The sequence below is a fragment of the Trachemys scripta genome, unplaced genomic scaffold (genome assembly GCF_013100865.1).
Source record: "Trachemys scripta elegans isolate TJP31775 unplaced genomic scaffold, CAS_Tse_1.0 scaffold_30, whole genome shotgun sequence".
NCBI classification, from domain to species: Eukaryota; Metazoa; Chordata; order Testudines; family Emydidae; genus Trachemys; species Trachemys scripta.
Window position 1 is genome coordinate 168,637 of NW_023260516.1, and position 27,468 is coordinate 196,104.

At 62.6% G+C, this 27,468-nt stretch overlaps 4 protein-coding genes across 4 annotated transcripts in view; 3 read left to right on the top strand and 1 right to left on the bottom strand.

Annotated features, from left to right (window-relative positions):
• The first annotated feature begins 9 nt into the window (after positions 1 to 9).
• NDUFA3 (NADH:ubiquinone oxidoreductase subunit A3) lies at positions 10 to 1,274 on the top strand. Its single transcript, XM_034757681.1, has 3 exons — positions 10 to 205; positions 345 to 422; positions 1,025 to 1,274. Exons 1-3 carry the CDS (start codon positions 10 to 12, stop codon positions 1,114 to 1,116), a joined length of 366 nt encoding a protein of 121 aa, XP_034613572.1. The 3' UTR covers positions 1,117 to 1,274.
• Positions 1,275 to 1,636: 362 nt separating this feature from the next.
• On the bottom strand, positions 1,637 to 5,205 carry TFPT (TCF3 fusion partner). The gene is made up of 5 exons (XM_034757725.1): positions 4,932 to 5,205; positions 3,273 to 3,343; positions 2,855 to 2,924; positions 2,461 to 2,700; positions 1,637 to 2,312 (listed from the first exon to the last, which is right to left on the bottom strand). Exons 1-5 carry the CDS (start codon positions 5,169 to 5,171, stop codon positions 2,178 to 2,180), a joined length of 756 nt encoding a protein of 251 aa, XP_034613616.1. The 5' UTR covers positions 5,172 to 5,205; the 3' UTR covers positions 1,637 to 2,177.
• A 153-nt stretch (positions 5,206 to 5,358) lies between these two features.
• PRPF31 (pre-mRNA processing factor 31) lies at positions 5,359 to 13,161 on the top strand. The gene is made up of 14 exons (XM_034757726.1): positions 5,359 to 5,438; positions 6,053 to 6,232; positions 6,555 to 6,615; positions 6,909 to 6,992; positions 7,814 to 7,911; positions 8,503 to 8,609; positions 9,218 to 9,387; positions 9,501 to 9,658; positions 10,040 to 10,129; positions 10,351 to 10,478; positions 10,826 to 10,898; positions 11,354 to 11,482; positions 11,937 to 12,035; positions 12,495 to 13,161. Exons 2-14 carry the CDS (start codon positions 6,062 to 6,064, stop codon positions 12,621 to 12,623), a joined length of 1,497 nt encoding a protein of 498 aa, XP_034613617.1. The 5' UTR covers positions 5,359 to 5,438; positions 6,053 to 6,061; the 3' UTR covers positions 12,624 to 13,161.
• A 1,901-nt stretch (positions 13,162 to 15,062) lies between these two features.
• CNOT3 (CCR4-NOT transcription complex subunit 3) overlaps positions 15,063 to 27,468 on the top strand; it is a 20,503-nt gene continuing 8,097 nt past the window's right edge. Inside the window, exons 1-10 of the mRNA XM_034757682.1 lie at positions 15,063 to 15,221; positions 19,797 to 19,871; positions 20,293 to 20,360; positions 20,751 to 20,825; positions 21,366 to 21,455; positions 23,247 to 23,375; positions 23,910 to 24,005; positions 24,377 to 24,596; positions 25,956 to 26,089; positions 26,492 to 26,642. Of these exons, the coding sequence (XP_034613573.1) occupies positions 19,847 to 19,871; positions 20,293 to 20,360; positions 20,751 to 20,825; positions 21,366 to 21,455; positions 23,247 to 23,375; positions 23,910 to 24,005; positions 24,377 to 24,596; positions 25,956 to 26,089; positions 26,492 to 26,642 (988 nt within the window). The 5' untranslated portion in view covers positions 15,063 to 15,221; positions 19,797 to 19,846. The remainder of the gene's footprint in view (positions 15,222 to 19,796; positions 19,872 to 20,292; positions 20,361 to 20,750; positions 20,826 to 21,365; positions 21,456 to 23,246; positions 23,376 to 23,909; positions 24,006 to 24,376; positions 24,597 to 25,955; positions 26,090 to 26,491; positions 26,643 to 27,468) is intronic.

Consider the following 27,468-nt stretch of genomic DNA (forward strand, 5'->3'; position numbering starts at 1 on the left):
GGGGGGAGAATGGGGGGGATCTGTGCTGGGAGGGGGGCTGCCCCGGCTGGGGGGGAGAATGGGGGGGAGGGGGGCTGCCCCGGCTGGGGGCACATTAACCCTTCACGCTCCGTTCTCCCCCCACCCCCAGAGATCGGCGCCTTCCTGAAGAACGCCTGGGCCACGGAGCCCGTCATCACCGTCTCCTTTGCCATCGGCATCCTGGGTGAGTCGCGACCCCAACCCCCCCAGTGGTGCAAGGGGGCTGGCACAGACTGCCAGGAGAGAGCGCCCCCTGCTGAACCCCCCCTCTCCCTGGTGCCCGCAGGGCTGCGCTGACGCTCTCCGTGTCTCTCTCCCTGCAGCCGCCGTGGCGCCGCTGCTCAGCCCCTACACGAAGTACTCCGGCATGATCAACCGTGCGACGCCCTATGTGTACCCAGGTGAGGGCTCCTGGCCATGCTGCCCCCGTGGGGCCTGGCCCCCTCCTCGCTAGCTGGGAGAGGCGCCAGGCGCTGCACTGGGGCATGGGCTCTGCCCTGACTGCAGGGGAGAGCGCCCCCTGCTGACCCTCCCCACTCCCTGCAGCACAGCGCCCCCTAGTGCTGTGCCGGCTAGTACTGACTTGGGGGTGGGGAGCATGCACCCGGCTGAGCCCCCTAGCCCTGCCCTGGGGCAATGGGGGTAGCACTGACTGCCAGGGGAGAGTGCCCCACCTCACTCCCTGCAGCACAGCGTCCCCTACTGTGGGCCCCTCTTCCCCACACCAGGGCAGTCAGATCAAGTCTCGGCTGGTTGGTTCCCCCAGCTGAGCCTCATGGCCACAAGGGGGTGCTGCAGCTTCAGGGTGCACCTTAGGCAGCAGGTAGCAGCTGGGCTAATGGCGGTGGGGCTCTGACCCCTCAGGGAGGGGGTGAGCCCCCACTGACTCAGTGCAGGGGTGGCTTTAACCCCTTCACCTGTGCACTGTCCCCTGGGGGAGCCCCTTTCCCCCCCCCCCCCCCCAAGGGATCCCTCCCCCTAAGCCGCCTCCGCCTCTCTCTAGTGCCCGTGCGAGACGACGGCAACATGCCCGACATCCCCTCCCACCCCTGCGACAAGGAGGGGCCCAACCTGGAGTGGCTGAAGAAGCTGTGACACCCCCAGGGCCCTGGGGAGTTGGTCGCCGTGAGGTGCTGGCTGCAGAGGGAGCCTTCCCCCGGACCAGGTCAGCGCGCTGCCCCCTGCTGGCTACAGGGGGGGTTGGCTCTCTCCACCTCCCCCCATGAATGGAATAAAGGTTTTGACTTAAGGAACCAGAGTGTGTGTCACTCCCTGCTGGCTGGGTTAGTGTTGCTGGCACCCCCTGCTGGAGGGACAGGGCTGGGCTGCCTCTGTTAGTGTCACTGGTGCCCCCTGCTGGCTCTGTTGTCTCTGTCCCTGCTGGAGGGGGAGACTTGATGCATGCACAGCTGCTGCCCTCTACAGGCGAACAGGGGAAATGCATGCTTGCATGCACCTTTTAATGGCACTAAGCAGTGGGAGAGGCAGTGCAGGAGAGTCCCAGTGCTCGCTTGCTCCCGTACCCACAGACCATGCAGTGTTTGTTAAAGCTTTGCTGGGGCTTATGGGGGAGACACAGGCGGGGGCCCCAGTAGAGAATCAGGGACTAGAATGCTGGTGTCCTGACTCCATTTATTACTAATTAGGGGGTAGCAATGACAGTCCCATCAACACAGGAGCCATGGGGTTATGCAAAGAGACAAAAAGATCAGACCCCACTCCCTGTCCAGAGCCAGGGGGAGAAACCACTGCCCTATACCCTCCTCCTCCCCCCCATTCTAACCACTAGATCCCACTGCCCTCCCAGGGACAGAACCCAGGCATCCCCACCCCCTGCTCTAACTTGGTATAGCAGAGTTCACTCAGTCTTTGTTCACTGTGGCCCAGGCCAGCGTCTATTTCCCTGTTACGTGACCTGCCTTGCTCCGCAGGGCTTTTACACCTGAAAGATTACGGCAGGAGTTTTACCCACCCTGGGAAACCTTCTCCCAGCCGGCTGGGGGCTCCCCACCCTGTCCCTGCTTGGCTGTCGGTCCCGCAGCACAGGGGACTGGTGTACAGGGGGTTAACCCTCCAGTCCACAGGGAAGGGCTGCACCCCTCCTGGTTTAACCCTTTGAGGGCCGGAGCGAGGGGCCGGGTCAGTTTCAGGAGGGTTCAGTCAAAATCAGCGCAGGCCCCGGGGCTGGAGAACTTGGGGTAAGGGAGGAGCTTGTCCCGGGGCCGGGGCAGGGGCCAGCTGGACGTAAGTACGGCATCCTGGTCGCAGGGGAACTCGTCCTCTTCTTTGAGCTGGAGGGGGGAGAAAGGGGTCAGACCCACAGGCCCATCCAGCCCAGCACCTGTCCCGAGCCATGGGCCCATCTAGCCTGGTATTCTGCCCCCCACCCACTTCAGCCCCATGTAGCTACCCCCCAGGAGCAAGGGGAGTGGCCGGTACCTGTGCAGGGAAGTCATCTATGGGGAGGAGGGCAGGGGCCAGCCGCCTGCCCCTCTGCTCCTTGTCCTCACGCCCGTGCCGGCGACGCTTCTTTCCAGTGGGGGTTTCCGCCTGGGATGGGCTCTTGGGCTCTGGGCCAGCCGGTGGGGGGCCAGGGAAGCGCCGGGGGGTCTCCTTCTCTGGAGGTTCATTCTCAGTATTGCCTGGGGTGGGGGCTTCTGTGCTGGGGCTGCCTTCATCCTGGGGAGGGGGGACAGTCATTCAGCGGGCTCCCACCCAGGGCTCTCTGGAGCCGAAGAGGGCCACAGTAAAGGGCCAGCTTCTCTTGACAGCTCCAGAACAGAATCTGCCCCACTCCAGGGAAGGACCCCCTAGCGGGGAGCGGGGCTCCTACCTCTAGGACAATGGTGAGCTGGCTCTGTCTATAGTCATCCCCATAGGAATCCAGGACCCTCATAAGGAATCTATAGGGGGGACAAAGAGCGAGACTGACATCAGGGCCCTGTCACACTGGGCACTGCCCAGATCCAGAATCACAGATTGGGGACGCCGAGCGCGGCTGAGACCCAGAGTTGCCGAGATCCAGGCCCCGTCAGGCCAAGCGGTGCTGAGACCCAGAGTCGCTGAGATCGGAGCCCCATCGCGCCGGGCGCTGCCCAGACACAGAATCACTGAGATTGGAGCCCGGTCGGGCCAGGTGCTGCCCAGACACAATGTCAGTGAGATCAGAGCCCCATCGGGCTGGGTGCTCCCTGGACACGGAGTTGCTGAGGCTGTCACGCTGGGCCCTGCCCCCGTCCCGGAGCTCTCACCTCCTCTCCTGCTTGAGCCGCCGCGTGATCTTCTGCACGTGGTGGAGTCGGTTCAACACCCTCTCGTTGACCTGGAGCCGGGGACACAGACACATCAGGCCGGTAACTCACCCAGGCCGGAGCCTTCTCCCGCAGCACCCCCCACCTCTGCCCAAACCCCCTCATCCAAGGGGTCACCCCTTGCATAAGATGCGTCTTGCGGGACGGTCCAGGGGCCGAGTGTTCCACAATGCACCCCTGTGTTCACAGCCCAGCCTGACTCAGACAAAGGCTCGCGAGCTGCTTTAATGTGTCTCCTTCACAGCAGGAGATGCAAACACGAATCTAATGAATGGTTAAGAACAGAGATTGGTTAACCAGGCTGCTTTCGCTGTATTATTAACCAGTGATCCACTTGCCCTGTTATTAATTTCTTTGCTGTGCGAATTATCTATAAAGCAGATCGTCGTACAGTTAGTGGAACAAGGAATTCACTCTTTTGGCTCTGAGGATCACTAATTAGGCTCCTGAACCTATTCAAACCCAATTCAAACAATTGAATAACCGCGGCGACTGCATGCCGATGTGACTGTGTAGTGTAGATGTGGCCTTAGCTAAGAGAGTGTGAGGTCTCCTTCCTTCCTCCCCCTCCCCCTGGTCTCTCAGCTGGAAAGGTTTATCAAGGGGGAGCTGACACTATTCAAAGGAGGGGCAAAGACCCCATGGGAGCCCCGTCTCTCCCTGCCCATTGCATTCGCCGCACCCGAGAGGACAAAGGAACCAGCCCTGCATTCGGGGGCAGGGGTGCCGGCCTACAGAATTCAGTCAGCTGGAAGCACGCGGGGAAAGACTTTGCTTTGAATCTAACCGAGCTGAAGCAGGCACTAGAAAGCATTTTGATCCCTTCATATCTCTCTCTCTCCTTGTAGTTAATAAACTTGTTTTATCTACTCCAGGGGGCAAAGAGAAAGCGTATGGTAACTTCACTTAGCACTGTGAGCTAGTGTATGTTGTTCCCTTAAAGGAATAGCAGAGGAAGTGTTTCTGACCAGGAGAGGGCAGCGCAGCTGGGATTGGGGATGCATTGGGGGCATAATCAGGGCCGGTGAGAGCCGACTGGCTGGCTGGATGCAGCACATGAGCGTCTGCGGGCGACTGGCATGCTGGGGGCAGGTTGAGAGCCAACCATGCCTGGCTACAGCAGCAGGGCATTTGAAGAGCACCCCAGGTTACAGGGAAGGGGTGACAACTGCTCCCTGGTTTGGACTGTACCCAGCTATGCCACCGGGGGGCCAGGGGTGCTGGGCCCATAGAGGGCAGGCCCAAGATCTCTGGGAGATGTAATGAATGGGGGCAGGGCCCAGAGAGGGGATGGGGCCCAATGCCCACTGAAGGGGGCGGGACCCGTGAGGGGGCAGGGCCCAAGGCCCACTGAAGGGGGACAGTGGGTACCCTGGGTTGGTGGAGCAGGGGCTGTGGTTATGAAGGAAGTGGGATGGGATGGGCACGTGTGGGGTGAGGATTTAGGGATTAGGGCTGGGCCATCTCTTAGGGCGCTATGGGCCGTGGGGGCTGGTGGTTTAGGGGGGGAGCCAGGCCGTGGCTCAGGGGGGCTCAGGGGGCAGGGCCAGGTTTGGTCCCCAGCCCTGGATCCGGATCCAGCTCCAGCCCGCGCGGCACCTGCTCGATCTCCTTGCAGCGCCGGCCCAGCGCCTGAAGCTTGCGGCGGCCCAGCTCGCGCTGCCGCTGCGCGCTCTCCTCCTCCTCCTCGTCCTGCAGGTTGTCCCCGCTCAGCCCCCCGTCCACGAACTCCACCTCCGTCTCCAGCTCGCTCTCCAGGATGTTCCCCCCGAAGAGCGGGGGCAGCGCCAGCTCCGAGCCCGGGGGCACCGAGAACTCCTCAAAGCCCACCCCGGCCATGGCGCTCCTCGCTCCCCGGGCCCCGCTCCCGGGCCCCGCCGGCGGCCGACGTCCCCTCCCGCAGCCGGGGCGGGGCGCCACCGGGCGCGCGCTGATGACGCCACGAACGGGGAGGGCGGGGCTAGCGCGAGGCGCGCTCGTTAAAGGGACCGGGGTGGGAGGCCCCAGGAGCGGGGGGGGGGGGTGACGCCATCGGCGCGCGACGGAAGCGGGGACTTGACGCACGGAGAGCGGAGACTGGGGAGTGGGAGGGCCGCGAGCGAGCAGGTAACGGGCGGCGCGCGGGGGCTGCGGGGCGGGGCCGGGCCGGGGCCGGGTGGGGCAGGTGGGGGGGAGGAGGAGGGGGTGCAGTGGGGCACAGATATGGGGAAGGAGAGGTGGGGCGGGCGGGCGGGGGCTGATGGGGCCCATAGGGGGGCTGCGGGGCCGGGCTGGGGGCAGGTGGGGCTGCAGGCGGGGGAGGAGGAGGGGGTGCAGTGGGGCTAATGGGGCTGCAGGCAGGGAGGGGGAGGAGGAGGAGGAGGGGGGGTGCAGTGGGGCTGCAGGCAGGGAGGAGGGGTTGGGAGGCAGGAGCGGGTTGGGTGCGGTGGGGCACAGATATGGGGAAGGAGAGGTGGAGTGGGGCAGGCTGGGGGGAGTTGGGGACCCCTGGGGGTGCTGATGGGGTAGAGGCAGGAGGAGGGGTTGGGGGCAGGGGGAAAGGTGGGCTGACAAAAGGAGGCCTGATTCAGCCCTGCTGGGGCTCTGGGTGGGGTCAATAGGTGGCCAGTGGGGTGGGATAATCCCTAGGGCAGAGGGTGTCTGGGTGGGGTGTGCGGAGAAGTCACCCCCACTCCAGGCTCTGCTCACCTCCGCTCCCTGCTCTTGCCTCGCCGCCCCAGACCTGAAGGATGTCTCTGGCGGATGAGCTGCTGGCCGACCTGGAGGAGGCGGCGGAGGAGGAGGACAACTTTGTGGATGAGGAAGATGAGCCGGCCATTGAGGATGTGCAGGAGGAGATGCAGCTGGACCTCAGCGTTGACTCGGTTAAGAGCATTGCCAAGCTCTGGGACAGCAAGATGGTGAGAGATGGGGCCTTTCCCCTCTAGGGGGCCACTGGTTCCCATCCAGCCCCAGGGCAGGGACTGGCTGGCTCAGGGGGGTAGGGAATGGGGCACGGGGCTTTTCCCTTCTAAGGGGTGCTGGTTCCAATCTGGCCCCAGGCGGGGGCTGGCTGGCTTGGGGGTGGTGAATGAGACATGGGGCCTCTTTTCTCTAATGTCATGTTGGGGCATTGAGGTCAGCCCTGACTCGGAGGGGAGAGCATCCCCTGCTGCTCCCCTTTCCCCCACTTGCTTCATCTTTTCCAAGTACAGAAGAGCCTGCTGTGTTTTCTCTTGGCAGTTTGCGGAGATCATGGTGAAGATCGAGGAGTATATCAGCAAACAGTCGAAAGCCACAGAAGGTACTGGATCGGGGATGGGGTGTGGGAGCGCAGCTAACCTCTCTGCTCTGACTGCAAAGGTGGTACCATCAGTATCACAGCACCTCCTAGCATTGGGGTCAGCACTGTCTGTGTGGGGAGAGCACCCCCTACTGAGCCCCTGCCTTGATCCCTGCAGCACAGTGCCCCCTAGCGCCACACAGGGCATTGGGACCTTCCCTGACTCCTGGGGGAGAGCGCCCCCTACTGAACCTCCACCCTGCTCCCTGCAGCACAGAGCCCCAGTGAGATCCTTACATGCATTCTCTCCGCAGTGATGGGGCCGGTGGAGGCGGCTCCGGAGTACCGAGTCATCGTTGACGCCAACAACCTGACGGTGGAGATCGAAAATGAACTGAGTGAGTGGCTGCCTCGTGACGGGCGTTGCTAAAAGAGATGCATATGGAGGGTGGGGACACAGTGTGTGTTTGGGGGTACAGGAGGTGCTGTGCAAGGGAGGGGCTCCATCTCCTTTGGCTCGTGCTCTGCATGGCGAAGTCAGGGAAGTTCTCTGGCCTGCCTTGTGCAGGTCACATCAGATGGTCACCGGGCCCCTTCTGTGAGCCTACAGAGTGCCTGCCCTAGCAAGGACACGCTCCTGGCATACACAGCTCTGCTCTCCGCCATGTCCGTGACTGGAGGAGGTCCCCGGCGCACGGCCAGCCATCGGGGACTACGCCGCGTGTAGTGGAGCTGGCTGACAGACTGGCTCTCCTTGCTCTGAGTCGGACTGAGAAACCAAAACTTCCGATTTGGGACCTTCAGCTTGCAAGAGCAGAGGACAGGAAGCAGAAGGGTTAATTCTGAAGGAAACGGAGCCTGTGTGGCCTTGTGGTTAGAGCGCTGGGGACTTGGGAGCTGGGTTTATTCCCAGTTGTGCTGCTGGGTGACTGTCCCTCGCTCTGTGCCTCGGTTTCCCCATCTGTGAAATGAAGATAAAGAAGGGCAGAGCGGTTAAGTGCCGTGAGATTGAGTTTGTGAAATAGCCAGGTGGGGTAATCCCCAGCTCTTGTCTATGTGCAGCCGTACAGGGCCTGGCTGGGGACATGCAGCTGCCCTTCTAGGGTCCGGGGGCTTCTGCAACAGAAGACAGAGGCCCCCAGGTGATTTCCAGGGCTGCTCCCCAGTAACTAACAGGGTGGGGTCTCGTCCCTTCCCCTCCCCCTTTGTGTCCCTTCAGACATCATCCACAAATTCATCCGGGATAAATACTCCAAGCGATTCCCCGAGCTGGAGTCCCTGGTTCCCAATGCCCTGGATTACATCCGCACGGTCAAGGTGTGTGCTGCTGCTGCTAGTGGTGGGGTAGGAGGGATGAGTGACGGGCAGAGGGGAGGGCAGATGCATGTTAGGAGGAGGGAGGTCTGGGGCTGGGCACGGGGTGGTGGGAGGGCAGGAACTGAAGGGGCCTGGGGGGAGGAGAGCAAACACTGAACGTCCAGGTGCTTGGGGTGACCCAGACCTCCGAGTTGCTGGGGTTGGGTGGCGACAGGACCGAGGGTCTGGCTGCCAGGGGGTGGGCACTGAAGGCCCAGATGGGGGTGGGGGAGGGAAGCCAGGTGGGGTGGGCATTGAGGATCTGGGTGATGAGGAGGTGGCACTGAGGGTCTGGTTGAGGGGGGTTGGGCACTGAAAAGCCAGACCTGGGGGGGGGGGGGGGGGGCGGGGGGGGGGGGGGGGGGGGGCTGGGGGGGGGGGGGGGGGGGGGGGGGGGGAAATAGCCAGGGTTGGGCTCTAGCTGGGGACCTGCTGTCTTCTGCCGTCCCCCTGCCTTGCGGTGCCCTTGGTGCTGGGTCCGGGCTGTGTCCGGGTGTCTGTCCCAGCCCTGCTGACTGACCCCCTGCGTTTGTCTGTGTCGTCCCCGCACAGGAGCTGGGCAACAGCCTGGATAAGTGCAAGAACAACGAGAACGTGCAGCAGATCCTGACTAACGCCACCATCATGGTGGTGAGCGTCACGGCCTCCACCACGCAAGGGTACGCTGGGCCATGGGCCCCACCTTCCTGGATCCCTGCCCTGCCGTGGGGGAGGGGCGGGACACCAGGCTGCGGGGGGCCCCCATCCCCAGTTCCCCCACCTGCCACTGTAGTGGGGACCCCAGCCACAGGCCTCCCCTATGCTGATCCTGCCTACCATGTGGGTGGCGGAGCACTGGGCCGCTCCTTCCTTCCTATCTTCTGCCCCCAGTGCTCTGTTTCCTGACCCCTGAGCTGGAGGGTGGGGAGAGCCAGGAGGCAGGACTCCTGGGTTCTATCCCTGGCTCCAGTCCCTGCTGCCTCTGAGCCTGTCCGGGCATGAGAGATCCCAGGGGGCTGCTTGTGAGATCTGACAGGAGGAAGTTTGGCCTGCCTTTCCCTTCTCCAGCCCATTTGTATGTTCTGCCCCAGAAGCAGCTGCATCTCAGTGGGAGGCACGTAGGAGGGAGGGGGGGATGTGAGCCAGGGGCTTGGGCTGGGCCCAAACGGGACAGGGAATCCTGCCCTGTGTCTGGAGGCCCCTGTCTGAGCCCAGGCCAGGTGCTGGGGTCTGCAGCCCCCCCAGGAGGCCAGGGCGTGGGGGTCACCCATCATCCTCCCCCCCGCAGGCAGCAGCTGACGGAGGAGGAGCTGGAACGCATCGAGGAAGCCTGCGACATGGCCCTGGAGCTCAACCAATCAAAGCATCGCATCTACGAATACGTGGAGTCCCGCATGTCCTTCATCGCCCCCAACCTGTCCATCATCGTCGGCGCCTCCACCGCTGCCAAGATCATGGGTGAGGGGCTGCAGGGCGGGGGGGGGCACGGGGCCTCTCCCCGCTAGGGAGTGCTGGGTCCCCCCCGCCGCTGTTAGGCCGAGCGGGTCTAATGCTGCCCATCCACCCCGCAGGCATCGCTGGCGGCCTCACCAACCTCTCCAAGATGCCGGCCTGTAACATCATGCTCCTGGGAGCCCAGCGCAAGACTCTGTCCGGCTTCTCCAGCACCTCGGTGCTGCCCCACACGGGGTACATCTACCACAGCGACATCGTGCAGTCGCTGCCCCCGGTACGGCCCCTCTGCTCACGTCAGGTCCCAGCGCCTGTCTGCTCTATTCCCCCCCTCCCCCCAGCACCACCACCTGGCTCCCCCCTGACGCCCCTCCGCTCTATCCCCCCCCGGATCCCACACCCCGACATTTCTCAGTGCCTCTGAGCTCTTTCCTCCCCCCACCCCCAGCGCCCTGACACCTGTCTCCCCGTCTCTCCCTCCGGATCCCAGCATATTGACAACCATGTCTCCCCATCTGTTGTCCCCTTTTCCCCCTGATCCCAGGGCCCTGACGCTCCTCTGCGTCTCCCTGCTCTGTCCCCCCGGATCCCGATGCCCCTGTGCTTCCTCGCCCAGGCTTGGCCTCCCAGCACCTTGACACCTCTCCCCCTCCCCCAGGACCTGCGGAGGAAGGCGGCTCGTCTTGTTGCTGCAAAGTGCACGCTGGCGGCTCGGGTTGACAGCTTCCATGAGAGCCCAGAGGGGAAGGTGGGTATCAAAAATATGAGGAGTGGGGTTTAGGGGTAAAGGGGTGGGGGCTGGGAGCCAGGACTCCTGGGTTCTCTGCCCGGCTCTGGGAGGAGAATGGGGTCTAGGGGTAAGAGCAGCCCCCTTTGTGTGTGATCTGAGCCCCTAGCCTTGCCCAGGCTGTGCCCTTCCTGTGCGCAGGGGAGCGTGGTGACTTCTCCGTGTCTCCCCTCCCATGGCAGGTGGGCTACGACCTCAAGGAGGAGATTGAACGGAAGTTTGACAAATGGCAGGAGCCTCCCCCTGTGAAGCAGGTGAAGCCCCTGCCGGCCCCCCTGGATGGCCAGAGAAAGAAACGAGGAGGCCGCAGGTGAGAGGGGATTGAGTGGGGGGGGCCTCCAGGGGGTGCTGGCTCCCATCTGGCACCTGGCTGGCTGCAGAGGGTGGGGAATGGGGCATTTGGCCTCTCTGCTCTATGGGGCGCTGGCTCCCATCCAGCACCAGGGCAGGCACTGGCTGGCTCAGGGGGGGCAGGGAATGGGGCATGGGACCTCTACCCTCTAGGGGGCGCCCCACTCCCTTCCCAGAGCTGGGAGTAGAACCCAGGTGTCCCAGTCCCATAATTCAACCACCCCTCTCCTCCCCCCTCCCCCCCCCGCACCGAGCACTGGGAGCCATGGTCAGTCCAGCACCAATCCACCTGCTGTTCCCTCCCAGGTATCGGAAGATGAAGGAGCGACTGGGGCTCACGGAGATCCGGAAACAGGCCAACAGGATGAGCTTCGGGGAGGTGAGCAGCCTACGACCTTCATCCCCTTCCCCACAGAGATTCTGTTCCTGGCTCTGGGAAGGGAGTGGGGGCCAGTAGTTAGAGCAGGGGGGCTGGGAGCCAGGACTCCTGGGTTCTATCCCCGACTTCCCCTGATTGTGGTTGTTCAGGCTGGTCTATGCATGAAGGATAATGTGAATTAAGGTTGGGGGTGAGCTGGCGGCTGATAGCTGCCCCTGGTGAATTCCTCGTGGATGCTTATTGTGGAGTTAATCCAGAGTCGCACTCTGTGTAGATCAACAGACCAACACTCGCTGGAGATGTGCAAGTTGTTCCCCACCCCAAAATGGAACTTATACCCCCCCAGGGGGTACTTGGTGCTAGTCAGGACCAGACTCTAGGGTGCTTTGAGCTCTCACCACTTGATCATCCTCCTTCCCTGTGTGACTCCTGGAAACTGCCCCTTGCCACCACAGATCGAGGAAGATGCCTACCAAGAGGACTTGGGCTTCAGCCTGGGCCACCTGGGCAAGTCGGGCAGCGGCCGGGTGCGGCAGACGCAGGTCAACGAGGCTACCAAAGCCAGGATCTCCAAGACCTTACAGGTAGCTAGGGGGGTGGGGATGGAGTCATGCGGGCCGGGTCCCCACTCACGCCCCATAGTGCCATGACACTGGAGCTGATCCCACTGCCCCACCCCAGAGGCGGCTGCTCTCCGCGCCAAGCAAACATGGTGGAGCAGAGCCCCTCCCTCCCTCCCATCAGGGACCAGTAGAGACCCCCTCCTCTCAGGAGCAATGGGGTTCCCTCTCCCCACCACACAGGCAGTTGGGCTCCCCCCAGTACTTGCCCACTGAGAGCTCCCCACTCTGAGCGATGGGCTCAGGCTCCCTGCAGACTCAGGCTGCGTTTTGAAACAAAGCCGTGATTCCGATCCCATCCCCTGAGCCTTCAGGCAGCCCCGCTCCCTGCTGGTGTTCCCCTTCCCAGTCTGTCATCATCCCCGTCCCCCCCTGCGCCATCCATGTGCTAACCCCGTGTGCCTCCGTCCCCGCCCAGCGCACACTCCAGAAGCAGAGCATGGTGTATGGCGGGAAATCGACAATCCGGGATCGCTCCTCAGGCACGGCCTCCAGTGTGGCCTTCACTCCACTCCAGGTAAGCCCCATGGCTGCCACAGATCTGGGCTCATGAAGGACGTGGCACCTCCAAGAGCAGTTGGGGGAGGTGATATTGACATGGCCTTTGGCCCTCTTCCCCCCCCCCCCCCCCATATCTCCTGCCCCAAATATCCCTGCAAGAATGAGGGGTAGGAAATAAATTTCCCACACGTGGGTAGGGGACGTTTCTGGCCCCTTCCTCAGGCAGCTGGGTACTGGCAGCTGTCAGACAAGGGATCTTGCAGCTCTTGTCCCATCTGGAGAATTCTTTACTGATGTCTCCCATAAGGACCACTTCCTGTCCTAAACTGACATGCAGTGCAGCAGTTAAAAGCCTCCCGCCCCAGCCCTGAGCAAAGGGTCCCAGTATAAACACCCCCCACGCCTCACCCCACAGGGGTCACGTCTCGGCATCAGGCATGCATGGCAAATACAAGTTCCCCTCTCTTTGTCTCAGGGTCTGGAGATCGTTAACCCACAAGCAGCCGAGAAGAAGGTGGCGGAGGCCAACCAGAAATACTTCTCCAGCATGGCAGAGTTCCTAAAGGTGAAGAGCGAGAAAAGCGGCATCATGTCCAGCACATGAGCCTCTTCCCTACAGACTCGCCCTTGCCCCCTCGCTCAGAGCCCGGCCGCGCTGGGAAGCATCGGGGAAGTTCTGGGGCTTTTGCTCCCTCGATCAGCAGGACCTGGCCCTTCCACCTCCCAGCCGTGGAGAAGCTGGGCCGAGCCAACCTGCTGTCTCCTGAGCATCTTTCTGTTCCTGGGGGGACCCCCGCCTGAGCTCCACACAGGCTGGGGAGCTCTGAGAGTGTCCGGGGAGGGGAGTGAATTGTGTGGGAACCCCTAGTCCTGTTCACTGTATAAGGGGTGTGAGAGAGAGAGAGAGAGACTTGCTAGCTGTATAAACTAGTGGGTGTGTGTATATGAGATGAATGCAGAATGGCTGGTGCATCGATTTCTCAGTGCTCGTGTTGAAATCTCCCTTGGCCTGTGCCCGAGAGCAGAGGCGGGGAGTGGGCTAACAAAAGGGGGGTGGAGGGATGTTTATTGGGAGCAAACATGTGGGCTGAATCTGTCTCTTTTTAATTGTTTTTGGAAGAAATATAACAAGCTGGAAGCGAGTATCTCTGGTTCTTGGCGGGGGCGATTCTCTGAAAGGGAGGGAATGGGTTAAAGGGAATTAGCACGCTCGTGGCAGCCCGTTGTGCAAGGTGTTGTCCAGCTGCAGAGCAGCAGTGAGTGGGGCTCTCGGTGGCGTATGTGGCCCCTTTGTGCTCGGAGCTGTACATGCTCGTGGTATGAGTGACCCTGCAGCCCCTCCCAGAGCAGCTGGAAGTCTACCACGCTTGATTCTGCCTAACAGTCACCAAGATTGAGGGGCCCCTTCCACGGGGTGGTTAAATGCAGTCACTGAAATTGGGGCCCCAGTGTAGCAGCAAGAGTGACCAAGAGAGGGTCTGCTATTGGGCTGGCAGCCTGACCTAAAGGGTTTAGTCTAAATAGCTTCAGAATAGGAGAAATTAAGGCCAGGGGTGTGATGCCATTTGCCCAAGATCCTCCAGGAGGGTGGTGGCAGACCTGGGACTACCAGGTCTCAGGAGTCCTGGGCAGGAGCCCTACCCCCCCCGGAGGGGAAGTAAGGGTGGTGACCCGTACTGTGCTTGCTCTTCTCCCTTGTCTCATACCGTTTTCTGGGTGACTCTGATTTCCTCTCCTCCATGCTGCCCTGACCTGAGTGCAGGAACAGCTGTTCAGTTGGCTGGGGCTGGCTCCCACCCCTAGCTCTAGGAGATGAAGGGGGGCTACTGGTTAGAGTAGGGGGTGTGAGTCAGGCTGGGGCCCTCTTTAGGTAAGGGAAGGGGCATCTATCCTTGACACTAACCCCTCCCCTACAGTCAACTGGCCTAGGCCCTCCTGGGGGTAGGTGCAGTGGCCCCCTCTTGTCCTGTTGGCCCTGGGGCTGTCCTAGCCTAAGCACCATCATCCAGTCTTCTTGGAGGTGGGTGTGAGCATGGGGGTCCTACCCTGCAGTCCAAGACCTTTGCCCTCCTGGGGTACCGGGTCTTTCCCCAGTGTGGGGAAACTCCACCACCCCCTCCCCACACATTCTGCTGCCCTAACCCACCTCCTATGGGCTGGGGACACACACACACACACTCACTCACTCACTCACTCACCCTCCTCCTCCTCCTCCTCTCTGCCCCAGTGCTGGGGGGGTCTCATGGCTGTGGCTGGTCCAGGCTCTCCCACCCTTGTTGGTTGGATTCCCCACACATCCTCTCTTTCTCCCCCCGCCAACCCCAAGCTGCCTGGGGCTCCCCCATTCTCCCTCCCCCCCTTGCGTGGGGTCATTTTGCACCCAGGCCCCGCTGGGGCCCAGCTGCCCTTTAAGGCCCGCTGCATATAACTCAATATTGCCCTTAGTACCCAGGGGGCGGGCCCTTCCCGTGGTCTTCAATCCCATTGGTCCCTAAGGGTTTGAGTGAGACCCTCAGTGGGCAATAGCTCTCAACAGTGTGCTTTAAGTCCGCCTCCCCGTTGCACCCTGCTACTATTGGTTCGTCGTCCATCGTCTCAGCCAATCAGTGTCTTGCGAATCGATCAGCCCGCCTCCCCCGCGTCAGGTAATCGTTGCGATTGAGCTATCTCCTGACTGCGGGCTGGGAGCCAATCAGCTGCGAGAGTAGCTTCATGGGCAGCCCCTCCGACCAATGGGGAAGACCGCGCTGTGAGGGGTATCGCCCCTTGCTTCCTTTTCCCATGTGGGCGAGCCTCCTTTATGCCCCTCCCTTCTCGGCCAATAAACGGTGAGGAGAGCTGATGGATGTGTGCTGAGGCCAATAAGAAGGAAGTTGAGGGTTGATTGACATATACTAGGTAGGCGGGTCCCCTGGGTTGCCCCGCCCCCATCTAATGTAGCCAATAGGAGAACAAAATGACTTAACGGGCGTGCGGTAAACCCAATGGGGTGCGGCCGGGGGGGCGGGGCCATGCCCCGGGGCGGAGAGGCGGACGGAGGCAGCTGGCCGCCATCTTGGATGCCGCGGAGCCCGAGAGACGGCGGCGAGTGGGGGGAGGGGGGTCGCGACCCGACTGATCGGCGGCAGCATCGCGACAGTCGGCCCGCGAGCGGGGGGAGGGGACCGATCCCCGGGGCCCGACCGGCCCGCAGGAGCCTCCGGTGAGGGGGGGGCCCGGGGGGAGGGGCTGGGGGGCGGGGGACCCCCCATGGGGGCGGGGCCAGTAGGAGCCCGGAGGGGCCCCCTATGGGGAGGGGTCTATAAGGGTCCGGAGAGAACCCGTGGGGGAGGGGCATGTAGGGGGTACGGGGAACCTATAGGGGGAGGGGTCTATAGGGGACCCTATGGAGAGGGGGGTCTGGAGGGTCCCTAGCAGGAGGGCAGCGGACTGGGTGCTGTAGGGGGCCTATAGGGATCCATAGGGGAGATGGGGCTATAGTGGGGCCCGGGTCTGTTGGAGGCTGTAGGGCCCATAGGGGAATGGGGGGGGATCGGTTAGGGGGCTATAGGGAGGTCTGTTGGGCGGGGGTAAAGGGGGAGGAGCCTTTACTCCAGCAGCGCTGCAAGGTTCAGGGTGGCAGGAGGGCTCCGTGGCCCGGGAGCATCCCTAGAGGTTCCCGGGGGTGAGTGTTGCAGGGGTGGGGGGTATAGAGTACATAGGGGCAGGGGGGGGGGATGGGATCTGTAGGGGGAGCAGGGGGGGGGGGCGGGGGGGGGGGCAGTGGTTGTGCATGTGCGGAGGGGAAAGGCCCCGTGTCCCATTCTCCCCTTATTAAGTTGCACAGGATTTCAGCTCAGGCGGGAGCCAGGATGCCACTGAGGGGGCAGACAGCCTAGTGGCGAGAGCATTAGATCAGCCAGCCGGACGCCTGGGTTCTATTCCCCCCACTTCACAAAAGGGCTTGTCAGTGGATCCCCTTTGGGGGCACAGCCCCATCCCTGGGCATGGATGGGATTGTGTGGGGCAGCAGGGCTCTGGCCATGATCCCTGGTGGATAGGCTGCCCAGGGGCTCTCTCCCTAAACCCCTCCATTGTCCCTCTCTGCCAGCAGCTCTGCCTCCACCCGCTCCACAGAGAGCTCAGCCCTGGTGCCAGCTGGTACCAAGACAGCCAGGCCATGGGTGTGAGAGGTGTGTGTAGGGTTGGGTTGGAAAACAGATGCTCATAGCTGCTATTAGCCAGGTAAAGAATATATTTGCCATAGGTGAAGCCTCATATCCCATCCTACCCCTCAGAGCTGGCCAGACCCTAGCCCTGCGGCCGGATCAGCGCTGCTGCCCCCTAGAAGGGTAAGGCCTCATATCCCCTTCCCTATCCCCCAGCCAACCATTCCCCCCCTCTGGGACCAGATCAGAGCCTGTGCCCCCTAGGGGGGAAAAGCATCCAGTCCCCCAACCTCCCTTAGGGCCGAAATTTACAAGGCCAAACCAGACTCTTGTTAGCCTTATCTTCCCATCCACATCTCCGTCAGGGGATTTGATTTTGGGCTCCCCTGCTCCTCAGCCCTCTCGGGGGAGGGAGCCAACAGAAGCGGTAGCGTCCCCAGGCCTTTGCATCCCTGCTGATCCACAGGAGACAGGACCCCTGCTCAAAAGCAACAGCTAAATCCATTGCCGTTTGTGGACGGGCTGCAATTTTTGGCTTTCAGACACTGCTGGGCAACGGCCCCTGCTAAAAGCTGGACGCTTCCCTTTGGGGGAGCTTGTCTGTTGATCTTAGAGTGCATTAAAACAAACTGTTGATTTCTAGGATGTTTAGATCTAAATTTAGAGGGGCAGCCTCAATCTGATCAATTTCAGGCCTGCCTGGCCAGGAGGAAATTGACCAGGTCACTCCCCAGATGCTTTGTAGCTCAGTTGTATGGGAATTGCTCTGCAGGTCAATTTCACCCTGACATAGCCAGGTCTCAGAAGGATCCAAGCCAGGTGCACCACGTACTCCCACTCCCCCTGGTTGGTGGCTGTACAGTTATAGGATTAATTATGGGTTTCCTCATGCCACTCACAGAGCAGGGCCCTGCTGTGCCAGGTGCTGTACAGAGCAGGCAGTTTTACAAGCAGATTGTGGGGGCGCTTGCGGGCAAGGCAGGGGATTGGGACGCCAGAGAGCCCCATTCTCCCTTTGCCCCCTTACTCGCTGTGATTGTTTCAGGGGCGCCGAGGTCTTCAGTGGGATATGGGGGGCTTGGGCTCCCCCTAGATCATTGGGTTTATCGCCAGTCTCACGAGAAAAGCAGTGACCGCTGCCCATCTGACGGGAGACAAGCAAGCAGGTGCCCACGGTATACTGTTCAGACAGCTTCCCGCGCCCCACAGCCACCCCCCTTCCGGCACACTCCACAAGCCCAATTCACAATCTTAAGAAATCAGTGGCAGGTTAGAATCTAAAATGATTCAAATCAGTTCGCTCCACTTGGTGTGTAAAGGCCAAGGTGTGTTTTAACTGGAGAAAATGTAGGCTAATGGTTAGAGCGGGGGAGGCTGGGAGCCAGAACGCTTGGGTTCTGTCCCCAGCTCTGGGAGGGGATGGTGTCTAGTGGTTAGAGCAAGGGGGGACAGCTGAGAGGCAGGACTCCTGGGTTCTCTCCCCAGTTCTGGGAGGGGAGTGTGATTAGAGCAGGAGGAAATTGGAGTGAACTCATGGGTTCTGCTCCAGCCTGCTGCATGACCCAAGGTACATCACAGCCCCATTTTGTGCCTCAGTTTCCACATCTGCAAAGCAGGCCTAGCGACACTCACCTCTCTCCGGAAGCCCTGTACGAAGGGGGGCCACTGCTACGCTGCAGTTCTCCTCCCCCAGGAGTGGCGCTCTCACTGACAGCCCGGAGCCCACTCTTAGACCACTGAGTCTTTATAGCCCCAGTCCTTTCCCAGCATCCTATGCTGCAGCACAGGTTGTGGTGGGGGGGAGGGGCTCTCAACTTTCCTCCCAGTCATGTGCCTCTTTCACCTGTGTAGGAGCCTCCCACCTGCAGGCCCTAGACAGCCAGGCCACCTCTAGGTAAGCCAGAGGCCTTTGGCCTCTTGCAAAGCACTTGGGGGGTATGGCAGCTATTCAGTAGATGCTAGGGCCATGGGTGCTAATGGGATCTCGGGGGGCACACGCAGGGGCCCTGGGGTGAGACTGCTGGGATCCTGGGGGCAGCCGGGGGCTGATCCGTCACAAAGGGTCAGGAGAGCCCTGCCAGTTCCCTCTGTATAGCTGAACAAAGAGAGGGTCCAGGGCTCCTCGGGCTGGCAGGCACCGGTCTGACCAGGGCCGCGGGCTGGGCGGGAAAGCTGGACCAGTTCAGATTGGAAATAAGGGGCAGGTTTTAAGGGTTGGGGGGCAGGTAATTAACATCTGGAAGGGTTGGCTGGGTGTGGCTTCTCCATCAGGAGCAATTAGCCAATCCCACTGGGCTGTGTGCTCGGGGGGGCGGCAGACAAGGTGATCCCCGTGGGGAGCTGGCTGAGAATTGTCTGTTAGGCCGGGGAGGCGCAGATTAAAGGGACCTGGCCAGTTCCCTGAGGCCTCCAGTGTATTGTTAGGAAGCAAGGATGCGGGAGGGCTCCCCCCAAGCCTCAGGGAGGAAGGTTCTTTGGCATATGACCCCCAAGCAGTTTGCCTCCTGGGGAACCAGGAAGTGAAACTGAACAAACAGCCCTTAGCTGGTAATGCCCAGGCCCCTCGGGGAGGACAAAGGGGGTTGAAACAGCCCCCCCTGCAAATCACCTTCCCCTGGGGTGAGGGGGCGGCTCAGGGGCCTGGCTGGGACACTGGGGCTATTCCCGGGCCCATAGGGAGCAGATCAGGGGCCTGGCCAGGGCACCCTAGTCTGTGGCTATTCTCTGCCCCCCAGAGACTGGAGCCTACACTTGAGCTGCCCTGAGTCACCCTGGGGGGCTGCCCCTCCTGAGAATCAGCCCTTAGGTACGAAGCACCCCGGGAAGCCCCAAGGAAATAACAAACAGCATCCGGACTAACCGGGGGGCTGAACCAGCCCCGGTCCAGGCAGTATCTGAACACATAGGCTCAGGTCTCCTCCCCGCTCTCCAGTCGCCCACAGTCTCCGGGTCCCGAGTCGCTGAGCTCCGAGGTGGCTCCGCTCAGACTCCAGGCACGGTCGGCTTTGGGATTAACACCCAGCCCCACCTGAATCCTGCCTGTCTCGGCAGCCCTGGCCCATGCCGGCAGCTTCTGTGCCACGCCCCCTGGAGCCAGCCTCAGGGCCACCGGCAGCACCGCCCTGCCAAGGGGCCACACAGCCAGCGTCCCGTCTGCCGGGCCCCTTCTGGGCCAGCCGCACGACCCTCAAAACCTGCTATTTCATGGTTTGACTGGAAGGCTGGGTGGGTGTGCGCTGCACTGCCCCCTGCTGCTGGGGTGGGGGTGTGGCTGTGTGCGCAGCGCTGCCCCCTGCTGGGGTGGGGGTGTATGAATGAACAGGCTTGGGACAATTGATCTGATCAAAGAATATGATGAGAGACTGGCTGACTGAGGGGGGCAGGGAAAGGGGTCCAGGGCCTCTCCCCTGTAGGGGGCACCAGCTCCCATCCAACCCCAAGGCAGGGACTGGCTGGCTCAGGGGGGCAGGGAAAGGGGCCTGGGATCTCTCCCCACTAGGGGGTGCCGGCTCCCATCCGACCCCAAGGCAGGGACTGGCTGGCTCGGGGGGGCAGGAATGGCGCCAGGGCCTCTCCCCAGCGGGTTGGGAGGCTGCGTTGCCGTAACGTTGCTTTGCTGTCCCCTGCAGCGTTGGAGCTTTCTGAAGCATGAGGAGAGCCCCCCGCCAGTGACCGAAACATGGCTGACAAGAGGAAATTGCAAGGTAGGGCGGCTCCCCCAGCAGGCTGCCCCCCGCCCTTCCTGGGGTGCGTGGCTGGGGGCATGTATCGGGGAGGGGGGCAGAGAGAGGGGCCTCTTCCCCTTCCCCCTGTGTCTTTTCCCTGCTTTGTGAGAGCCGGAGCGATGGAGTTTGTCAGGGCTGCCTTTAGAGTGCGGGGGCTGGGAGCCAGGACTCCTGGGTTCTCTCCCTGGCTCTGGGAGGGGAGTAGAGTCTAGTGGTTGGGGTGGAGATCTGGGAACCAGGACTCCTGACTTCTATTTGAGGTTCAAACCATTGTGTGACCTCAGGCCCGTCCCTTCTCCCTACCCTGTACCTCTCACTGGGCTGGGGAGTGCGGGCGGGAGGTGGCAGTAATTAGCCCTGTCGGAGATTGGGGCTGACCCCCACCCCTCCGCTCCTCCAGGTGAGATCGATCGGTGTCTGAAGAAGGTCTCCGAGGGGGTGGAGCAGTTTGAGGATATTTGGCAGAAGGTAAGAGCTCCCCCTTCGGCCTCACCCCCCTCCCCCCCTACGGCTCGCTGCCCCCAGCTCTCTCATCACCCTCCACCTTGCTCTCTCCCTGTCCCCAAACTCTTCTGCTTTTCTCTCCTGCATTGATTCTCTTCTCTCTCCCGGCCTCGCTGCCCCCCACACCACCCCAAGAGCTGTTTGTGTCCACGCCCCCCTACCCCACATCACCCCAGAGCAGGCACTGCCCCCTCCCCCCCAGCCTCCCGGGCCTCACCCCACATTGGATCCCCCCCAGCTCTCCCTCCCTGGCTATTGTAGCCCCCCAACTGATCCCCCACCAGATCAGGGAGCCCCCTGGGCACTCCGTCCCATCCCCCGTACTCTGTCTCACCCTCTGCCTCTCGCCCACAGCTCCACAATGCAGCCAATGCCAACCAGAAGGAGAAGTATGAAGCCGACCTGAAGAAGGAGATCAAGAAGCTCCAGGTAGGCCCAGCACTTTGGCCGTCTGTCCGGCTGGAGCCCTCGGGATACGTGGTCTCAGCCGGGGCTGTTGAGAAAACAGCCACCTGCCCCAGAGAGACGGTCACTGGAGTCCTGACTCCCAGCCAGCCATGCTCTAACCACTGCACACCACTCTCCTCCCACAGCTGGGGATAGAACCCAGCAGTCCTGGCTCCCAGTCCCGTGTTCTAACCACTGGACACCACTCCCCTCCCAGAGCCAGGGATAGAACCCAGGCCTCGCGACCCCCAGTCCCGCCTTTCTTCCTCCCCTTATTCTCCAGCGAGATCTTTGTGCTCCCTGCAATTCTCACCCCACTCTGCAGAGGGCATCCTCCCAGCTGGTGGGGGCTCATCGAGGGGGGACTTTTTAGTGCCTGGGTGTCCTCGTTACCTCTCCCATGTACAGACCAAGGCTGTGTTGGCTGATGCCTCTAGGGGTCTAAGTGGGGCAGGGGATGGGTGCTAAGGGCCCGTCTCTCTGTGTGCTAACCCCTCCCTCCTCTCCACCCCATCTCCGCAGAGGCTGAGGGACCAGATCAAGACGTGGGTGGCTTCAAATGAGATCAAAGACAAGAGGCAGCTGATAGACAACCGGAAACTCATTGAGACGGTAGGAGGCCAAAGGGGGTAATGGCCAGGCTTCAGGGCTGCAGCCTGTCGGGGTCAGGAAGGAAGTTTTGCCCCCGATCCAGAGCTGTAACCGGCGGGTTTTTCCTCCATCTGTGGCAGCAGCAGCAGTCGGCTGGGGGGGGCCGCGCTGCTCTGAAACAGTCCTGCCTGGCAGGTGTCTCTTGCTCACGTGTGGGGACCCGCCAGACTTGGGGGGCGGGAGAGCATCTCCCTCCAGCGCACGGGGCAGAGACCTGGGGGATTTTCTGGGCCGTCCTGCGCTGCCTGGGGCGCAGCTCCAGCGTGGATCTCGGTGTCGGCACCTCGGTTTTAGCGGCACAGTTTAGCCAACCACGAGCAGAGACGAAAGTCTCCAGGCGCTGGGGGAAAGCAAATGGGGGGAAGGGCTGGCCAGCTGATCTGGTGGGTGAGAGCGGGGGAGGGGGGATTTTGTGCCCCGCTTCCCGACCGTCAAGGGGGTTGCGCTGGCTGGCTGCATCTGGGGTTGGTGTATCACGGGCTGGCCCTAGCGACACTGCGCTAACGGAGGCTCCTGTGCTCTCAATCGCTCCGCACTCGCAGGAGGCAGCGGTGGGATAGTTGGAGGAGTGCCAGGACTCCTGGGTCCTCTCCCCAGCTCCGGGCGGGGAGTGGGGTCTAGTTGTTGCGGGGTGGGGCTGGGAGCCAGGAGTCTTGGGTTTGCTCCCTGGCTCTGGGGGTGGGGGGTGGGGGGGGCTGGGAGTCAGGACTCCTGGGTTCTCTCCCTGGCTCTGGGGGGGAGTGGGGTTTGGGGGGCAGGGAGGCTGGGAGTCAGGACTCCTGGGTTCTCTCCCTGGCTCTGGAGGGGAGTGGGGTCTAGTGGTTAGAGCAGGGTGCTGGGAGCCAGCACCAGGGCCCAGCTCCCCCTGCCAGTGGCGCAGTGTCATTTCCATCCTGGCACAGCCGTGCAGCCATCCCACAATGCTCCTGGCCTTCTCTGTGGGGCCAGCATACCTGACCCCCCCCGGCAGGTCTCCATGCGCTGCGGCGGGATCCGTGTATGGGTCACCTCCAGCGATGCTCAGGCCCACTCTCTGGGGTCCTGGAGCCCCCCCACGAGCAGCTGTGCCCGGCCCTGGGCCCTTCTCTCCCAGCCCAGCCCCCACGGAGATCCGGTCGGGGCAGCCTCGGCCATGGGGAGAACAGGGAAACGGGCCACAGAGGGTATAAAGCTCAGGGGCTGAGCGACAGCAGCTGGGATCATGCCCCGTGGGGGGTGAGGCCTCCCCTAGGGGCATCGGGGGCGCTTCCCCCTCCAGCGTAGGGGGGTCTACCTACATACTCATCTGAGCCCCCCCTCCTCTCCAATAAGCCACTCCTCCCTCTGCTGTGATTGGCTGCTGGGGCAGTGTGACATCACAGAGGGCAGCCAGCTGGCAGGGCAGGGGCAGGTAGAGTCAGATCTGGAAGGGGTAGGGCCGGACTGGGGCCTCTGGGGCATGAGGCTGGGTCCTGAATGACAGCAGGCGGCACGGGATAGCGGTGGGGGCACCAGGAGCTAGGACTCCTGGGTTCTGTGCCTGGCTCTGGGAGGGGAGTGGGGTCTAGTGGTTGGGGCTGGGAGCCAGGAGCAGCTGAGAGACTGCCAGGCGTGGCCAACCAGGGCTATATTTGCCGTGTCCTGGACAGGATTGGGGGGGCGGGGAGCCTCTATGTCTCTTGGGGTTTCTTGATCCCCTGTGCAGGGGTGGGGGACCCCCCCCCCATTTCCCCAGACACTGAACCCACCGCAACTCCCTCTCTCTTGTTCCAGCAAATGGAGCGGTTCAAGGTGGTGGAGCGGGAGACCAAGACCAAAGCCTACTCCAAGGAGGGGTTGGGCCTGGCACAGAAAGTCGACCCTGCCCAGAAGGAGAAGGAAGAGGTTGGCCAGTGGTTAACGGTGAGGCCGGGGGATGGGAGTGGGGGGCGGGTTTCCTGACCAGCTAAGCAGGGGTCGGACTGATGGGGGCATGCGGAGGGGCCAAAGCTGTGAGGAAAAACAGGGCTCTCTCCCCTGCTGGCCCCTAGGGGGCGCTGTGCTGCAAGGCACGGGGGGCTGGCACGGGGATGGTCTCCCCTCAGTCATTGCTGGTCTGAAGGCCCCAGTGTGGGTCTCCGTCCTGAATAGCCTTCGCATCCTACCTCAGAGGGGCCGCGTCTCAGTGCCCATGAAGGGTCCCTGGATAACCAGCCCCCGTACCACACCCCAGAGGTGGTCGCATCCCAGCACCAGGCGAGGGGCCCCTGTACGGATTACTGCCTTTCTGCAGGGCAGTTGGAGGCTTTATATTTGCCTGCGATCTTCAGTGAGGAAGCACCAGAGAAGGCCCCAGGTAGTGGTGGGGGGGGCGGCTGCTGGGTGTCTCGAGGGGCTGCGAGCCCCCAGGGACTGCGCTGGGGATGACGATGTGCGGCTACCCACTCCTCCCCCCAGAACACCATCGACACGCTGAACATGCAGGTGGATCAGTTTGAGAGCGAGGTGGAGTCACTCTCTGTGCAGACACGCAAGAAGAAGGGGGACAAGGATGTGAGTCACTGCCTGCCTGGGACGCAGGGAGGATGTGTGGGGAGGCAGCTTGGCGAGGGGCGAGAGTGCAGGGAGCTAGGACTCCTGGGTTCTATCCCCGGCACTGGGAGGGGAGTGGGGGCTGGTGGTTAGAGCAGGGGAGCTGGGAGCCAGGACTCCTGGGTTCTCTCCCCAGCTCTGGGAGGGGAGTGGGGGCTGGTGGTTAGAGCAGGGGAGCTGGAAGCCAGGACTCCTGGGTTCTCTCCTGGCTCTGGGAGGGGAGTGGGGGCTAGTGAAGGGGTGCTGTGGCTGGAGGAGAGGCGGGGTGTGGGTGGGGGGAGGGGGGGGCATTTCTTGGCTTGTGTCCATCTGCTCATGCCCCTTCCCCGTAGAAGCAGGACCGGATCGAGGGGCTGAAGCGGCACATCGAAAAGCACCGGTACCACATCCGCATGCTGGAGACCATCCTCCGCATGCTGGACAACGACTCCATCCAGGTGGACTCGATCCGCAAGATCAAGGACGACGTGGAGTATTACGTGGACTCCTCGCAGGACCCCGACTTCGAGGAGAACGAGTTTCTCTACGACGACCTCGACCTAGAAGACATTCGTAAGTGTCCCAGCCCCCGCGGCGGTGGAGACTGGGGTCCGTGTTCCGCTGATCAGGTCTCTCGCTGGAGGGCAGGTTTTTCCAACCCCTTCGTCGTCCGCCTGGCTGGTCGCTGGGCCTTCTCCAGCTGATCAGCGTCCTGCTTGGGTTAGGGACCCCAGAACCAGAGCCGGGATTGGGGCAGCCAAATCCAGAACTAACCCAGACCTGGACAGGACCCCCTCGCTCAGCCGAACCTTCCGCCCAGCTTCCCGTTCCCAGCCTGGTCGTTTATCCCCCCTCGGTCTGGTGCCACCGTTGTGCTCCAGCATTGCTGGCTCTTCTCCCTCCCTTCCTCTATCTGTGTTGGCCCAGGGCTTCCCAGAGGAATCCAGGCTCCCCTCGCCCGGCTGCAGATCCCTCCTGAGGTCCCGCTGGCCTTTTTCACAACTGTATCCCAGCGGCGGCATCTGGGGGGATCCGCCCCTGATGAGCGCTTGGCTTACAGCTGAAATTCTCGGGGGGGCCCCCCGTGCAGTTTGTATGGTTAAATCTCATCCCATTTCAATGACTCGGGTCCTGCAGGTCATCCTGCGGAAAGCGCCGCTCCTCTGGAGTGATGCCGCCCCCCTCCGCCCGCGTGTCATCAGCTGATTTCGCTCGCGCCTTCCTGCTCTCCGTGTCTCGTTCCCCTCCCGCCCCCCGATCGCTTGTCAGTTTCACACCCGCGATCGCTGGGGGGGGCACACCTTGCGTATCACAGGGGGCACAGGGAGGAGAGCCGCTGCTCAGAAACCCTGGCACAGATTCCCCCTGGAGCCAGGGCTACGATCGGGCTTTGCCTTTGTATCGATCAGAGGAGAGATCCCCTCCGAGCAGCGACCGCAGAACCTGGGAGCCCCCGCCGGTCCAATTGCCCCAAGCACGGCTTTAAGGGAGCCCCGAATCCACCGACGGCTTGTTTCATTTCCTTGCATCTTTCTAGAAAGGCCCGGAAATGTTCCGATTCAGCTCTTCCCGGATTACGTGGGGAGGAGCCGGGGAGGGGCGCCTGTTAATCGCCTGGCTAGAGGTGTTGGGGTTTTATCCCAGAGCAGTTTTCTCCTAAGTGTGTTCAGGCCATTGGAGTTTACAGAGGGAATTGGAACATCGCCCTCCATCCAAAGCATCCCCCTGGGCGATCAGGGAGACAAGCCCAGAGCTGGGAGGTCTCAGATCCCTGTGTGCACGGCCTGGGAGAACTCTGTTGGAACAGATCTCCAGGTGTCTCCCCGGGAAAGCAGGGCAGACCGGACGCAGGCCCACGGCGGGATGCCGGCGTCTCTGACTCCTGGCCCGGTTGCCTAACTGCGTCTCGTTCTGCTCCCCGCCCCCTTCCAGCGCAGGCTCTGGTAGCCACCTCCCCGCCCAGCCACAGCCACCTGGAGGACGAGATCTTCAACCAGTCCAGCAGCACTCCCACCTCCACCACCTCCAGCTCGCCCATTCCGCCCAGCCCTGCCAACTGCACGACGGTAAGGAGAACCCCCCGCCTGGCACGGCCCTGCTGCCCCAGTCCTGCCCCAGCGGGATCCGTCGCCCAGCCCCGTGCAAAACGGGACAGACCGGGGCTCCCAGCCAGCCAGCGTAACCCAGCGGCAGGGGTGCTGGGTCGGTGTCCCTTAAGGAATGCAGCATTGCCTAGTAGGGAGGGGCTGGGAGCCAGGACACCAGGGTTCTCTCCTGGGTCTGGGAAATGGGAGGCCACAGCAGGCCTCCGGTGCCATGGGTAGGGCGGAGCCCACTGGCAGAGTGACCCCAGTAACACGAGGGAGACATCAGTGTGTCGTGTGCTGGCTGCCCCGTAGCAGGGCTGGTCCCCCCCCATCTCCACGGGGGGTGGCGGGGTGAGCACTGACTGTCCTCCCCACCCCCAGGAGAATTCGGAAGATGACAAGAAGAGGGGGCGGTCGACGGACAGCGAGGTCAGTCAGGTGAGTGACTCGGCAGGCGCGTGCCCTTGTGCTGGGGAGTGGGGTGGGGCGTTGGCTACGGATCGGAGCTTGGGGTTTTCACCAGGACTCCTGGGTTCTCTCCCCGGCTCTGGGAGAGGAGTGGGGTCTAGTGGGTTAGAGCAGAGGGTCTGGAAGCCAGGACTCCTGGGTTCTGTCTCTGGTTGTAGGAGGGGAGTGGGGGTGAGTGATTAGAGCGGGGAGGGGCAGAGGAAGGGCTGGGAGTGAGGACTCCTGGGTTCTCTCTGGCTCTGGGAGGAGAGTGGGGGTGAGGGGTTAGAGCAGGGGGGTGGGGTCTGGGTTCCCTCTGGGTTGGGGGCGGGTCTAATGCAGGGTTTGGAGGGACTTCTGGGGAAGCCTGGGAACATGGCTGCCCCATCTGTTTGGGCTGGGAGTGGGTGGGGCTGCTCTAGCCCCGCCTCCTACTGCTCCTTGTTGGGGGGCTGGGATCACATGGGCTCTTAGCCCCACCCCTTCCTAGTCTCCTTCCAGTGAGGTGCGGGGTGGGGCCGCCGCCACCTGGGCTGGCCCTGGGAGGCTGCAGGGATGGCTGCCAGGGGGCCAGGCTACCCACCTGCAGTGAGCTGGGGAGGGCAGGGCATGGAGCTCTAGTGGAGTGTGGTCAGAATGGGGTGGGGTCAGAGTGGGGGGCCATGGGCTCCATGAGTGGAGCCGTGGGGCTCAGGTGGGGAGGGGTGAGAGTGGGGGGCTGTGGGGCTCAGGTGGGGAGGAGTCAGAGTGAGGGGCTGTGGGGATTCATGGAGTGAGCGGGCTGTGGGGCTCAGGTGGGGGCGGGGGGGTCTCAGGGGGGGGGGGGGGGGGGGGGGGGGGGGGGGGGGGGGGGGGGGGGGGGGGGGTTATGGGGACGCGGGGGGGGGGGGAGGGGGGGGGGCGGGTGGGGG

Bases quoted from the DNA above. Each gene is read 5' to 3' on its own strand.
- PRPF31 (XM_034757726.1), top strand. From the start codon at position 6,062: ATGTCTCTGGCGGATGAGCTGCTGGCCGACCTGGAGGAGGCGGCGGAG. The intron at 6,233-6,554 runs GTGAGAGATGGG...TTCTCTTGGCAG, and splicing joins AGCTCTGGGACAGCAAGATG to TTTGCGGAGATCATGGTGAA. The intron at 10,899-11,353 runs GTGAGCAGCCTA...TTGCCACCACAG, and splicing joins ACAGGATGAGCTTCGGGGAG to ATCGAGGAAGATGCCTACCA.
- NDUFA3 (XM_034757681.1), top strand. From the start codon at position 10: ATGGGGGGGATCTGTGCTGGGAGGGGGGCTGCCCCGGCTGGGGGGGAG. The intron at 206-344 runs GTGAGTCGCGAC...CTCTCCCTGCAG, and splicing joins CTTTGCCATCGGCATCCTGG to CCGCCGTGGCGCCGCTGCTC. The intron at 423-1,024 runs GTGAGGGCTCCT...GCCTCTCTCTAG, and splicing joins GACGCCCTATGTGTACCCAG to TGCCCGTGCGAGACGACGGC.
- TFPT (XM_034757725.1), bottom strand. From the start codon at position 5,171: ATGGCCGGGGTGGGCTTTGAGGAGTTCTCGGTGCCCCCGGGCTCGGAG. The intron at 3,344-4,931 runs GTGCCGCGCGGG...CCCCGGCTCCAG, and splicing joins GCTGCAAGGAGATCGAGCAG to GTCAACGAGAGGGTGTTGAA. The intron at 2,925-3,272 runs GTGAGAGCTCCG...TCCCCCCTATAG, and splicing joins CGGCTCAAGCAGGAGAGGAG to ATTCCTTATGAGGGTCCTGG.